The 14,260-nt window shown below is 39.2% G+C and overlaps 1 protein-coding gene across 4 annotated transcripts in view; it reads left to right on the top strand.

The window, feature by feature from the left end:
- The first annotated feature begins 179 nt into the window (after positions 1–179).
- SLC25A40 (solute carrier family 25 member 40) overlaps positions 180–14,260 on the top strand; it is a 47,032-nt gene continuing 32,951 nt past the window's right edge. For 3 of the 4 annotated variants that reach the window (XR_006104472.1, XM_042472532.1, XM_042472533.1), the window contains exons 1-9: positions 195–315; positions 1,856–1,915; positions 3,310–3,416; positions 5,005–5,072; positions 8,201–8,325; positions 10,231–10,404; positions 11,199–11,308; positions 12,102–12,180; positions 12,826–12,903. Coding sequence is in view for 3 of the 4 variants with exons in the window: in XM_042472532.1 (XP_042328466.1) it covers positions 219–315; positions 1,856–1,915; positions 3,310–3,416; positions 5,005–5,072; positions 8,201–8,325; positions 10,231–10,404; positions 11,199–11,308; positions 12,102–12,180; positions 12,826–12,903 (898 nt within the window). In the remaining variant the exon portion in view is untranslated. Of the gene's footprint in view, positions 316–1,855; positions 1,916–3,309; positions 3,417–5,004; positions 5,073–8,200; positions 8,326–10,230; positions 10,405–11,198; positions 11,309–12,101; positions 12,181–12,825; positions 12,904–14,260 lie in introns of all 4 variants that reach the window. The other variant, XM_042472531.1, reaches the window with a different exon arrangement.

Raw genomic sequence — 14,260 nt, 5'->3', positions numbered from 1 at the left:
CCCCCCCCTTCAAATAAGCCTGAATGAGTGCTAAACCAAAAACCTTGAGTGAGAGGAAGTGTGTGTGTGTATATACATATATTTCATATATATATTTTTGTGCATATGTGTATGTGTGTGTACTGTGTGTGCGTATATTTGTTCAGATTTTTCTTCGTGTAGATATTTTTTCACGCACATATTTTTTTTAACAGGTTATGTTCCTCAAGGAGTAAATTATGGCTTCTGAAGATAAAGAAAATGGATTATATACAATTACACCATCTCAGCAAGCATTCTGTTCCTGTTGTGGTGCTGTTATTACATCGGTTTTGGGTAAGTATACCCCTGCTGCCATATCTTTCATTACTAATCTTTTTTTGGCTGCTGCATTAACACTGGCATCATGGTCTATATTCAGATTTCTGTGGCCATCTCATCTCTTGTGGACCATTCTCCCTAATCCATACAGATAATAATACTAATGCATTAATGCTGTGTGCTACTTGAATTCACATGTCTGTTTTCTGGCTGCCACAAGTTCCATTACAGGAAAAAAAAATTCAGAGTGGGCATCAAGTAATACTGTATGAATACTGAATTAGCCTGATTTTTTAAACACCAGTAAGTATGAAGAATAATAAATTTGCAGAGATTTGCAAAATATTAATCCATTCTCTGTGGGGCTTCTCACTTTGTATATTGTTAATAACAATGAAACCTCTTTAAATCAAGTGAAAAGTCAATCCTCTTAAAGTCAAATAAAAAATAAATAAAACTTTCAAGTTATCTTGATACAAGCTTAAAAATGAATAGTTTAGAAAATGTAGTATATTTATGTCTTAATCCATTTGCCTTCTGATTTCTAACAAACTGGTAATTGTGTTTTCATAGTAAGGCTAAAGCCTTTTTATAGTGTAACTGATACTATATATAGAATCATAGCATTAGAGAGAGGCCTTATAGGCCATCTCTCCTAATCCCCTGTTTGGTGTAGGAAATGCAGAATGGAACATCCCCAGCAAGCTTGACAATCATGAGCAAAGGATAGTCTTTCTTTTAAGTCCCACTGTCAACCTGTTCTTAAAATCAAGAGGTTTTTCATGTTCCATTGAAATGTATCCCCTTAATGTAAGCACATTAGATCTACCGTATATACTTGTGTACAAGTCAACCTCACATATAAGTCAAGGGAACGTTTCAGGGTCAAAATCATGGATTTTGATATGACCCATGAATAAGTTGAGGGTAAAACTTAGGGGGCTATAATGAAGGATGGAAAAGGGAAAATACCACTTCCATCCCTCCTTCTCCTCCTCTGGACCTCTCCCAACCCACCTAACACCGATCTCCAGGAGCTGGAGGAGAGGTTTTAGCATCGGATTGAGAAGAGATGCAAGTGGTGTTAAATGGGGAGTTTCTTCCATGGGGAAAGAAGCCTTGCAAATCAGACTGGGGAGGGAAGCAAGTGGTGTTAAATACGGTGTTTGTTTTCATGGGAAGAGGAGGCTTGCAAATTGAACCGAGGAGGGAAGCAAGTGGTGTTCAGTTTTTTCCATGGGAAGAGAAGCCTTGCAAATCAGACTGGGAACCTCTTCTACACACACACACACACACACACACACACACACACACAGTGCCTCAAGACAGGAAGAGTTGGCCCTCAGGCTTGCTTGTTTTAGGACCTTTCTATGTAGTACTAGTTATTGACCCGTATATAAGTCAACCCAGAATTTTAGGATCAATTTTGGGGCATACATTTCTCGACTTATAGGCGAGTATATAAGTCTTGCCTTCTGTTCTTTTATTTAGTTTTATTTTTGAAACCATTAACCACATTTAGAATGTTTTCCATATGTTTGTTTGTTTGCCTTAGTGACACCTCTAGATGTTGTCAAAGTTCGACTGCAAGTCCAGAGCAATCCATCTCTCAAAGGTATGCAGCTGTACATTTGGGGTATGTGGGGAAAGGTGCCTATCCTTCTGTGTGTTTTACCAATATGTGTTAGTGTAAAAGGAAGTATAGCATTGTTTTCAGAGAACTCTGAAATGCGTGTGATGTTGAGTTGATCTTGACCATAGCAACCCTGTAGATGAGACATCTCCAAGACTCCCTGTTCTCCACCATTCTGCTTAGTTCCTGCAAATTCATACCTGTGACCTCCTTAATAGAGACCATCCATCTAGCATGCAGCCTTCTTCTCTTTCTGCTTCCCTCCTGTGGTCTCTTCCAACTCTATGATTCTCATGACGTGTCCAGAATACAACAGCCTCAGTTTTGTCACCATGGGTCCAAAACATACTGCAGAAATAATCCAGTTTAAGACCACTTTAACAGCTCTGGCTCAGTGCTATGGAATCCTGGGAATTGTAGTTTATTGTGGCACCAGAGCTCTCTGACTGAGAAGGCTAAATGTCTCACAAAACTACAGTTCCCAGAATTCCATAGTGATGGGCCAGGGTAGTTAAAGTGGTATCAAACTGGATTATTTCTGCAGTGTGTTTTGGACCTTGGCTTCCAGGGAGATTTCTGGCTTGATCTGCTGTAGGACCCAGTCGTTTCTCTTTTTGGCTGTCCACAGGATCCCCAGTGCTTTTCTCAAGCACTACATCTCGAATGAATTGATTTTCCTTCTAGAGCTTATAGTTTTTAAAATCAGTATTAGTAATAATTTATCTGATTACTATTGTATTTGCAGCTATGAGAAACATTGGCCTGGTACATACCAGCAGGAAGCGTTATCCTGGTGGCAATTCTAGGGTTAGGGAGCGCGCACCAACCGCATGCTCCCTAACCCTAGCACAGCATGGCGGTGGCATAATAGCAGTCTCCCATCCACACCAGGGGCACCATCGTGAAGTAAGCGATGTGCAACGTATAGACGTTGCTGCATGTTGCTTACGTCAGGAGTGCGCCAATGGCACACTCTTGACATCCACACAACACCCCAAGAAGAACCCAGTTTTTCCAGGTTCTTTTGGGGGCGGAGGGACGCCACGTTGTTTGGCTGTTGTGGCGTCCCTCCAGAGGATAACTTTTTTAGAACCTTATAGCTTTTTTAGAACCTAAAGAAGCAAAAATAGATAGAAAATTAAACTTGTTCATTACTATTTTTGCCAGAGGTGTCTGTAACTCTCTCACAACTAAATTCTGTAGGCCCTACAATGTAGGGCATTCAAAATATCAGTGTATGAGTTATGTAGGTAATACAGTATATAGCACACAGGTTCTTTAATCACCTCCCAGCCTACAGTAAGTATGCTTCATTCCATGTTTCATCCACCCATCTTTAGAGGGATAACTGATTTATTGTTCACCTTTCTTTACAGGAAAATCATTTTTGGATTCTGATGGCCTGACAGATCATGTTTATCTGTATGAAAACGGAAATGGCAAAACCTGGCGTAAGACACCTGGCCGTTTCAATGGCATGATGGTAAAGAGAAAAGCTTATTCAGTCCAAACAGTACTTACTCTTAAATCTCAATAGACTATTGTCCAATTTTATTTTACAGTGCCATTATATAGATTCACTGTAGTTTGTATTAAGACAGAAGCACTAATCATTCTCATTATTCTGAAAAAAAAATTGAGTTCATTTGTGTTTTAAATGCATTCATGCAGCTCAGAAAGCCTCTTGAAATAAATGCAGGCATATATTTTAAAAGATAATAGGACCAGCAAAAAGAATTACTGTGATTAGGAACAAGAAACAAAGTCCACAATGAGGCAATAATACATTTATTAAGACCAAATGAAATTCTACTGCAGTTTGAAAGCTTTCTTATTCTCCCAAATCATTCATCAGACTAAATTGAACAAAATTTAGAGGAGGGAGGAAGAATCAGGGATGTCCAAAAATCAGGCCACAGTATAGCCTCATTAAACGCATTCCCAAGATGGATATCGGAGATTGATTGAGATTGATTGATTGATTGATTGGACATGACTGATCATGTGAGTATCAGATTAAACCGGAGCAATGCATATTCACATGAAGGGGCAATCATGTGTCCCCATTTTTTAAAACATCAGGATGGTTGTCCTTTCATGTTACTGTTACAGTGTGATACTTATACAATTGGCCCTCAGCTCTTATGGGGATTGGGGATGCAGGATCCCTGCAAAAGTGGAAAAAACATGAATATAGTGTGCTATTTTTATTTATTTATGTGTACCTCGGAGAACACTTCAGTAGGCATTTCTAAATCCTCCAGTGTGATTCTGTGGTGAACCTCTGGTGGAAGTTGACCATAGAATTAAGCTGGAGGGCCTAGAAATACCTAGGCGGGATACAAACCGCCGCTTTGCTGCGCTTCCCCGCCGCCGCCATTTGCTCCACGCGGGAGCCGCAGCAGCCAAACCGTGTGGCTCCCGCGCGGAGCAAAAAAGAAGCTCCATTTCGGAGCTTCTTCTTGCGGCGCACTGATGACGTTGCGAAGCGCCGCCGGCACATTCGCGACGTCATAGGCGCCGCGACACGTCTGGACGCTATGCGTCCAGTACGTAAAGATGGCGGCGCCCATGTGGAAGGGGCGCCGCCATCTTGTACATATAGGATACATACTAGGGTTAGGGGGGTGCGGAAGCACCGCCCCTTCCTAACCCTAGTACGTATCCTATATGTACTATATGGCAGTTTGTATCCCGCCCTAGAGAGAACATATTTTTCTTCAGTCGTGTAGAGAGCAGCAGTGATGGTGGCAGCAAATATAGTAATCTGCAAATCATCAAATGCTTAACCCACAAATGTGGAGGAACGACCACTCTCCATACATGTGGTTCATTTAGTAAGTTACTGTTTGAAGTGCGAAGGATTTTATTTTAAAGTCATTCAAATGAGAGAGAGAGAGAAAGAGAGAGAATGTGTGTTTGGAAAACTACAGTATAGTATTTTTGTGTGAAATATTACTTCAGAGTAATATTTTGTGATGTTTTTAAACAATCACTTTTTAGCTTCCAGACCATTGGATGAGATTTATAGGAATGTATAACTATTTTTGTTTCCATATTTGGCCTTTTAGGATGCTTTTGTGAAAATTACTCAAAGAGAGGGGATGAAATCACTGTGGAGTGGATTGCCTCCATCACTGTAAGTGCAGTAGTCTTGTATAGTACTATTACTATAAAGACAGCAACACTAGTTATCACAGACTGAAGCCTTGAAAAAGATATACTATTACCACTCATCACCACCAAGTGTTGACATAGACCTGTGTTGTACACAGCATACTGTTGACATGCACCTCTATTTCTGCTTGTCATCAGATTCAGTTGGAGTTGTTCAGGTGCTGGACGTTGTGACTGGATGTTGTGATAAAAATAATTTAAACAAACTAAAAAACTTATTAAGTAACGTTCAAACAAACTAAATAGGTTGAAATAGTTTAAAATCTTGGGCATGTGTATTCTGGAATAACTCAGGCCCCAAAGACTTTAGTATAAAGTCATGTGTCTACTTAGTGCTGGAAAGAAGATATAATTGGCACTACTGGAGGAGAGCATTCCGCAGTCTGGTTATCACAGCTGAAAAGATTCTGTCCCATATCCTTACAGAATATCCCACTGGAAAAGGAGAACTTTATTCACAGAATGGCATGGAGGAACAATCCACTATGATGGGATTATTCCGCATGTGCCAACTGGATGGCAAGAACTCATGTTCTTTTCAGTTATAACAATTAAGCCACATTCCCTTCTCTGTAAGTTTTTATTATCCTGCTGTACTGACCAGATGTGTTTGCCCTTCACTGTCAAATGTTGAAGGAAATATTAAGGAGATTACAGATTTGGCAGTGAAGAGATGAAGAATAGAATTAAATCTAGATTATTTGAGGTGGATAAGTATAAAGGTCTAATTAGGAAAGTATTAGTCACCTTAGGTCTGGAAGTTCCAGATCAGAGTGGGAGTGCAGAAAAGAGGAAAGATACTAGTGTAGCATCAGTGTTGCAGAAAATTACTTCAAAGTCCTTGGAAATTCTTATGCCAGACTTGTTAATTGAATTTATTGAATCAGGATGGGAGTCAACTCTCAATTCTAAAAGATTGCTAGGTTATAGCAAAAACTTATATACCTTTGATAAGAAAGCTATGTATCTGCTTTTAATTTCTAATGCAATCATCCAACATGATGGTGATACGTTACTGAAGGTTGTGGATGAAAGGATAATTGATTCAGCTTTGAGAAGGTCTCATGAAATTTCAACATTGTCCCTTAGAGTGTCTGTGGCAAGTTTAGTGTTTTGCCAGGGCGATTATATTGTGAGTTCAGGAGATTCCAAATTCAGAAGATGTAAGTGCTCGGTTAGCACAAAGTGCAAAGTTAAAACAAGTTCATCAATATGCAACTGATGCAGAATATGATGCCACAGCCTTTACAGCATGGGCAATTACTGATACTGTAGGTCTCTATGGTTAAAGCATTGGGAGGCTGAACAAAAGTACAGAGCAAACTTGGTAAACACAATTGAAAAGGGTTTAGTGGAAGAAAAGGACTAGAAGCAGGTGCCTCCTACAGTGCAACACCCCCCCCCCCAAAGACAAACAAACAAAAACAGGATTAATCCCTCATGCTAGCTGTTCAAGCAGAACTAAATTTTAAATTGTTTTATCTATTGCTTCCTTCTCCCTGTTCTTCAGTTTTGTTATATAGCCTTGAAAGGTGCACATGATAAAGTCATTCATAATTAAGTTTAAATGTTAGAAACTAACAGATATTTTCTTTCCTTACTTTATTTATTTATTTATTTTACAACCACAAGTGGGGTGGATTGCTCCTTCAGCCTTCCTAGAATGGTCACTCATGACAAGTATCAGCTCTCATTCTCAGGAAGGCTAAAGGAGCTAGATTCTCAGTTTATGTAAGTAGTTTTATTGAAGGGAAAACTTTAAAACTCATATTTGGGAGAGGGTTTTTTGTTTGTTTGTTTGTTTTACTTATTCAGGCCCTATACAGATTGGTCCAAAAGGCCGGCCTGTGGGCAGAGTTGGGGTGCAGCATCCTGACGATGCACCCCCCTGACTCTGTGCCAATGTGCCATGCACTGCTCCGGATGACACAGTGCCAAAGGGGTGCCATACAGCTGCGCAGCAGCGGCTATAGTGCCCTTTGGAGGGCACAAAAAGGAGATGCTTTTTGCAGCTCTTTTTTCGCTCTTTAAAGGCTGGATCGGGGCCACGGTGTGAAGTTGCTATGGCCCCGATCCGGTCAGGAAAGGGTCGGCGTCACATCGCCACTTAGGGGTGGTCTGTAGAGCCCCTAAGTGACTATTCCCCAACTCTTTTGAAGGATGGCCAAGGAACTGTTTGATATTGCATGGACCTCTATCTGCAGGCCTCCTCGTTGTCACAGGAAACTCCAGTGCTATCTGGGCTTTTGACAGTACAGTAGTGGATACTTTAATTAGTATTTGTTAGAGGAGGAATCTTTGTTCCCTGGATGTAGCCCCAGGATTGGTAGCTATGCTGGATTGGAAAAAACGACTGTTACATAGCAGCGGAATCCTCAATCTTCAAACAGAGGCCTGCCAATAATTTGCTTCCGTGAGTCATGTCTTCATCTACTCCCAGGCTGGCTGTACTCTTCCACTCTGGCTATCCTATTCTGACCTCTGGAACACTGAACTATGAGAAGTGAATAAAGTTGTTGGTATTCAAAAATACTCATATTTAAGTTTGTTATGGCCGTGTTCACCTTTTAAGGGATTTCTAAAAGTTATAAGTAGAAAATGCTATAGGGTGGACTTTGATTATGCCTGTTGTTATATGCACTATCCCAGTATAACAAGTATTCAGTGTTACAATCATTGCTGGTAAATTATGTGGGGGGAAACTGCATTTTTGAGTGCTACCTTTAAAAAACACACATTAATTCTGCATTGTTAATGATTCATGGGTGTGGATTTATATCCCCTCATAAACTTTTATCACCTCTACATCAAAAGTGGGAATCATGCCATCCCCTAGATGTTGTTGGACTGCTTTTACTATCAACCCCAACCAGCATAGCTAGTGGTGAGGAATGCTGAGAGTTGCAATTCAACAACACCTGAAGGGCTACTTGATTCTCAATTTAGGCTACATGTTCTTTTTGACTGGATGTGCTGGGGATTGAACCTGGGACATTCTATATACAAAAAGTATATTCCTGTTGCCATTGACATATGGTGAATTGTAGCAATTAATTAATTGATTGACAACTCCATTCTACTTTTATTTAGAGCAGTTTCAGTTCCAACAACAGTAATTTATTTTACCTGCTATGATCAACTGCGCGATGCTATCATTTCTAAATTTGGAGAAGATAATGGCTATATTTCACTGACTGCAGGTGGCATAGCCAGATGTGAGTCAAATAGTCTCTAACCTCATGTTTTCTGTAAAGCTTTATTTTTATGTGGTTTAAGGGAATGTATAGAATAATTCACCTTAATTGTAACAAGAATTACATTTTTTATTATTATTTAATTTGTATCCTGCCTTGGGCTACAGATTTGAGAAGTGTAATTGTTTTCCTGCTCCTTAGATCTAAACATATAAGATTTTCATCTGGTGTGACCCTTTTGGGTATTTTAACAATGGTTCTGAAGTCAACAGAGCTTCTTGTGCAAGTGTCTGTCTCCCTGCCATGGATCACAATAAAAAAGCTTCAGAAACTAAGCTCTCCAGCAGCAGCACTTCAAGTAGGGCCATCCACCTTACATCCTGCACCCTAACCACTGAATAATGGGAGGTGCCATGGTCCTCTGACTGTGACAGGTAGATGTCAGTCATCTGGTGAACAAGATGGCCCTGTGAAGCATTTCTTAGGCAGATGCTTACTCCTCAAAGTAACATGCTCTCTCTCACTTGTACGCCACCAACAAAAATGCAAGCAACCCCTGTTTGAGGGACAGAATTCCCAGAAGTTCTCTTACCAGGCTAATGTTATGATAATGTCTGTTACCTTGTTGCAGTTGTGTGTCTTCAAGTCATTTTCAAATTATAGCAACACTATGGCAAATCTATTACAGGATTTTCTTTAAAAGATTTGTTCAGAAGAGATATGCCATTGCATTCCTCTGAGGCTGAGAGAGTGTGGCTTGCCCAGTAGGTTTTCATGGCCAAGCGGGGATTTGAACCCGGTCTCCAGAATTCTAGTTCAGTGCCCAAACCACTATACTAGGCTGACTTTATTGCCTTACCCTCATTCAAATCAAGAAACACTGGACCAGTCCTTACACCAGTTCTCAGAGTCCTGAAGTTGTTCCATATTAGTACATAGTCTGATTTGGCCCAGAACATTACAGGCAGATTCTAGGGCAAAAGTACAACTTTACACCCTCTTTGGTTGCTCCAAATTATTTTGGGACTGATTGGAACTAGTCCTGGGATAAAACATGAATAAAAGGGGGAATTCCATCATAGGAAGATAAGATGCTCCAAGCAGGTCATTCTGTTATAGTTCCTTTTGTCATTCATACCGTTCCATTACAGAAAACAATGAATATTTTTTCTACAGAGGTGACTGGTGAAACCAGGTTTTTTAATTGGTTAATTGGAATTTAACATGATACAGCTGTGAAGTCCTATCCCTCTTTGAGTGCAGCAGTAGTTTGGCTAACTTGCTTTTCTCCTACCTGCTTCTCTGAGCATTCTGGTTGATCCCTATTGGATTGTTAAATTCCAGATTATTGTGTTTTTCCCCTTTACCTCTCTTTTGGCTGCTTCTTGAGACTTGTTTGTAGAAGTTGCTCTCACATACTAAGGGTTGCTCTGGGCAAACTTTATTGATTAAAAAATCTTCCTTTGAAATGGGGAAGAGCAGCCAATCCAGATGATTCCCTGGCACTATAAAAACCATTATATCACTGTCAGTGGGAAGAAAGGCATGAAGATGAAAGATTCCTTTTTTTTTTACAAACCATATATGCATCAGGAATACAACAAAAGAATAAAAGTATTTTTTTCTTTTAAAAAGTCACATTAAAGATTAGTATAGAGGTTTAAAATGTGTGTTACAAGTGATACCTTCTGATATCCGGACTTATTACCTGAAAGATGAATTAGAACTCTGTTGCTCTTGGTTAAATAGCTGTCTGTATGATAAAGTTAATTCTTGTATTTTATAGTAATTTACTGTACTGGAAAAACAAGTGTGGAAAAAATATAAAATGCAAATCATGTCTCAGTTCATAAAAATCCTGCTTTGGGAAAATGTTCTGTTAAGCAATCTATTTGAGCGTGTTGTTTTTTTGTCTGTCAATTGTAGTATGTTCAGCCACTATAATAAGTCCAGTTGAAATGGTTAGAACCACAATGCAGTCTCGGCGGTTGAGTTACAAAAAGCTATATGCTTGCATTAGGACCAGTGTGGCCCAAAATGGCTGGCTTTCACTCTGGAAAGGATGGGGACCCACTGTGCTTAGAGATGTGCCATTCTCAGGTATGATATGTTTTGAACCAGTTAGAATTGCCTGTTTGTTATTTATATATAGGTTATTGCATCTTCTCTTTGGGTGCAGATTTTACCAAGTAGGGATTTAGAAGAAATAAACGTAGAAACCCAGCATAAGACAGTTTTGTATGTGTGGAATATGTCATGTGTATCACCATTATGGGACTGTTGGTGGGTGGTGTGGTGGTTTCCTCTTCTCCATGACTGAAACACCGAGTGAAACTTTAAAAAAAACTTTTAAAATACAAATTAATTTGCCATTCCTAATAGAGTGGAATCAATTAGATTTACAGGACTTCCCATTCATCAATTCAGTGGGACTGCCATAGTTAGGATTAGCAATTGGATTTCAGCCAGTGTTTTCTAAAACCTGTGTCCTGCAGCTAGTTCTGAAACAGAAGCATTACATGTGTTTTACAGTGGCACCAATACAGTAGGCAAAATGGATTCATGAGCAGTCCTAAGTCCTGTGGGGATCATGTCCTCTTCCTGCTCAGCGATGCCTGCAACTACAGCAAATAGAAAAATGTTTGCTTTACTGTTAGGTTTCCTCTTTAACTGATGCCCTAATTAACAAAGATATGGGGTTCCTGAAATATTTGACCATGGTCAGGTGGTATTTCTAAATATTTGACCATAAAAAAATATTCCATACTGAGTGTATCTTCAATATGACATGTTGCTTTGAGGAAACATCACTGTAGAAACATGGAGTATCTCTTAGTTCTGTTACAGCTGAGATTCTCTCTAACTGTTATATTTGATATAATGTGTACCTTTAGCCCTCTACTGGTGTAACTATGAATATTTCAAGAGGGCATTGTGCAAGAAATCAGGAATACATGAGCCAACTATCCTTATCACCTTCTCATCAGGAGCAGCAGCTGGTTCTGTAAGTTCAATTCTTGTTGCTAACAGTTAATTTAATAAATATAACTCTGTACATATATTTACTTAAGTGGAAAATCAAGATATTGAGAGATGAAGAAGTTTGATAAAATTAATGTTGTTTAGTTCCCACTCTAAATTAACAGAATCTAAACATATCATTAAGCATTTAATTCTAAGTGGGATTTATATGTAACAAAATTTCCTTGGATTGGATGTAATAATCCTGGTAAATATATTATAACTCTATTCAGGTGTTTCTGTAAGAATCACAACTACAGTACCGTATATATGTATGTCTAAAAACGTATGCCCAAAAATTGACAACCCCCCCCCCCAAAAAAAATCCCAGGCTGACTTATTTACAGGTCAGTATGGTAATGTGAACTTGAATATTTATGGGCTATTTGCTAGATTGTGGAAACTAGGATACAGGAGATTATTGTTGATTGTTGTTGTTGTGTGCCTTCAAAGCATTTCTGATTTATGGCGACTTTAACATGGGATTTTCCTGACAAGGTTTGTTCATAGTGGGTTTGTCATTGCCTTCCTCTTAAGCTGAGAGAGTGCAACTTACCTAAGGTCACCCTGTGGGTTTCCATGGCCAAGCAAGGATTTGAACCTTGGACTCCAACACTGAAACCACTACACTGCACTAGTTCTTAGATGTTGATAATGTAACTTTATTGTTGCCAGTGAGAGCATACCAACTCCTTGCTTTATTCCTATACTGAAAATTTGGTTTCTAGCTATTTGCATGTGGCTATTATAACATTTCAAAAAATTGTTTCTTCTAGATTGCTGCGACATTAACTTTACCTTTTGATGTAGTCAAAACACACAAGCAGACTGAACTTTGGCATTTTATCTCACACTGTAAGTTCTTTATAATTCACCAAGTATTTTTGTTCCACATCCCATCTAGTACAATATTCAAGAGTGACCTTCCTATCTGGTCATCATTCATATCTTTGTAATTTCATAGATAGGCAACCTCAATATGCTCAACAAAAATTGCTATTAAATGTTATTTGGAAGTCACAGAATATGTCTACCTACCTATATATAATTTAGCTATTTCTGAAGCAATTGCACATTAGTTACTGTCATTTCAGAGGTAGTTATTACCTATAAAATGTCAAAACACAACTTGGGACATGTGGCCCTTCAGTCAAAATTTGACTGATTTTATATAAGCAGCATGTAATGACAATCTTTTAAAAACTATACTGATAGACAATATGTTACTGGTCTGAATTCAAAGCGCTTGTGATGGACATTTAAAGTGCTAAACAGTTCGGGACCTTGATACATGAGGGAATACCTCTTTCCATACATGCCTGCCTGGGGATTAAGATCTGCTTGAGGTGGTTCCTTTGTGTGCTACTTGTGAGATCAATACACTGTGTTGGGACATGGCATTGGTAGCAAAATTTACCAACAGAGAGCTAGACAGAAATGTAATGGAATTTAATTGACTGACTAGGTATTTATATATTTATTCATTTATTTTTTACTCAGCATCACAGAAAAGTTCATCAGTTTGGGAAATAATGAAGAGAATTGTTGCTGAACATGGATTTACTGGATTGTTTACTGGTAAATAAGTGATTCCATAGAGATATAATAACTATTTTGAGTTGCTATCCATGACTTTGTGGGGTCTTTTAAAAAGATTGGTCAATGAGCCATTTCTGTCAGTACAGTAGTATCTCTTGCTTAATTCCCTGAATGGAACAGAGAAACAATAGACTGTCATATGGATTGTATTCTTTACTTCAGCATCAAAGGCAGTAGTTATATGGTTAGTGGCAGTTTGCCTGTTGACCCGTGTCCCCGCCTCAGTTTTTTTCCATCCTATCTTGCTAACTGGTAGCATGTCTCTTAATTTCATTAAATAATTCCTTTCACTTCACTATTTTCTCTTAAAATTCTTGAAAGTTTGGAGTTCAAGATAAAACATGAAGATAAGATACTAGTAAGAGATCAGGTGCAAGAACTGCTTCATCAGTCTGCTCTGTTGCCTGTGGAGAATCCCTTGGCAACAAGCAGGGTGAATGACTGGCCCCATAATGTACAACGGTTTCTGCAGTTTGTTTTATGTGGTCTCTGTGCCTCACACAAAGTGTTTCTGTGCCTATACTGAGTTATAACCAGAAAGTTCCAGAACTGAGTAGCTTTTGGTGGGAACACCACCCTCTTCCTTATGACTCCCCAGTTTCTTTTCAGTTCACCATTTGCCTCAAGAGTAACATTGCCAGACTGTTTCTCAGTACTATCTCCTTCTCTCATTTCTTCTGTATCTACTTTTTCCAATTCCTTTTTTCATATAATCTTCTCTTCTGTTCTATAGTTACATTTTCTCCTGTTCTTAATAAGAAAAAAAATCTTATTTTTCTAAAGGCTTTGGCCTGCCCCACCCTTTCTCCTTTCAAGGCCTGTACTCCTCTCATCAAACTTTGTATTTTTTGTGGAACAAAGGTTTTTCTGTCCAGTGGTTACTCCCAATTTTTTTTCTGTCTTGGAGAAGTGCATATCATATAGCAGTGTTCCCTCTGCCTGCAGTTTCACATCCCAAACTCTACACAACTGAGCTTCTCATCTTAAATTGCAGTACCGGGAAGCAGAACCTTTCCAGGTAGCAAGCGACTTCTAACAAGACCCTCTATTCTTCCTCTACATCAGTGGCTAAGCCTATCTCTGGGAAGAATAAGGTCTGTAAATCATCTATGGCTGCCTTTCCGTTTTGGTCAACACCCATGTTGGACTGTTCTTCTGTGTACCAACAGACTTCATCTCAGTACCGGCCACCTTGGTACCAATGGATTTGACTTCAGCTCCCTCTGTAAGCCACTATTGTTGACTGCTGCTGTGCCAGTAGCAAGGGAACTATTTCTTGCTTCACTTGCCTCTGGTCAGAAAGGTAGATTGTGCTAAACATGCCGCATTTAGGACT

This window comes from Sceloporus undulatus, chromosome 6 (assembly GCF_019175285.1).
Source record: "Sceloporus undulatus isolate JIND9_A2432 ecotype Alabama chromosome 6, SceUnd_v1.1, whole genome shotgun sequence".
In the NCBI taxonomy this organism is placed as follows: domain Eukaryota; kingdom Metazoa; phylum Chordata; class Lepidosauria; order Squamata; family Phrynosomatidae; genus Sceloporus; species Sceloporus undulatus.
The sequence above is the reverse complement of the archived record's forward strand: the minus strand, read 5'-3'. Positions and strand labels throughout refer to the sequence as shown.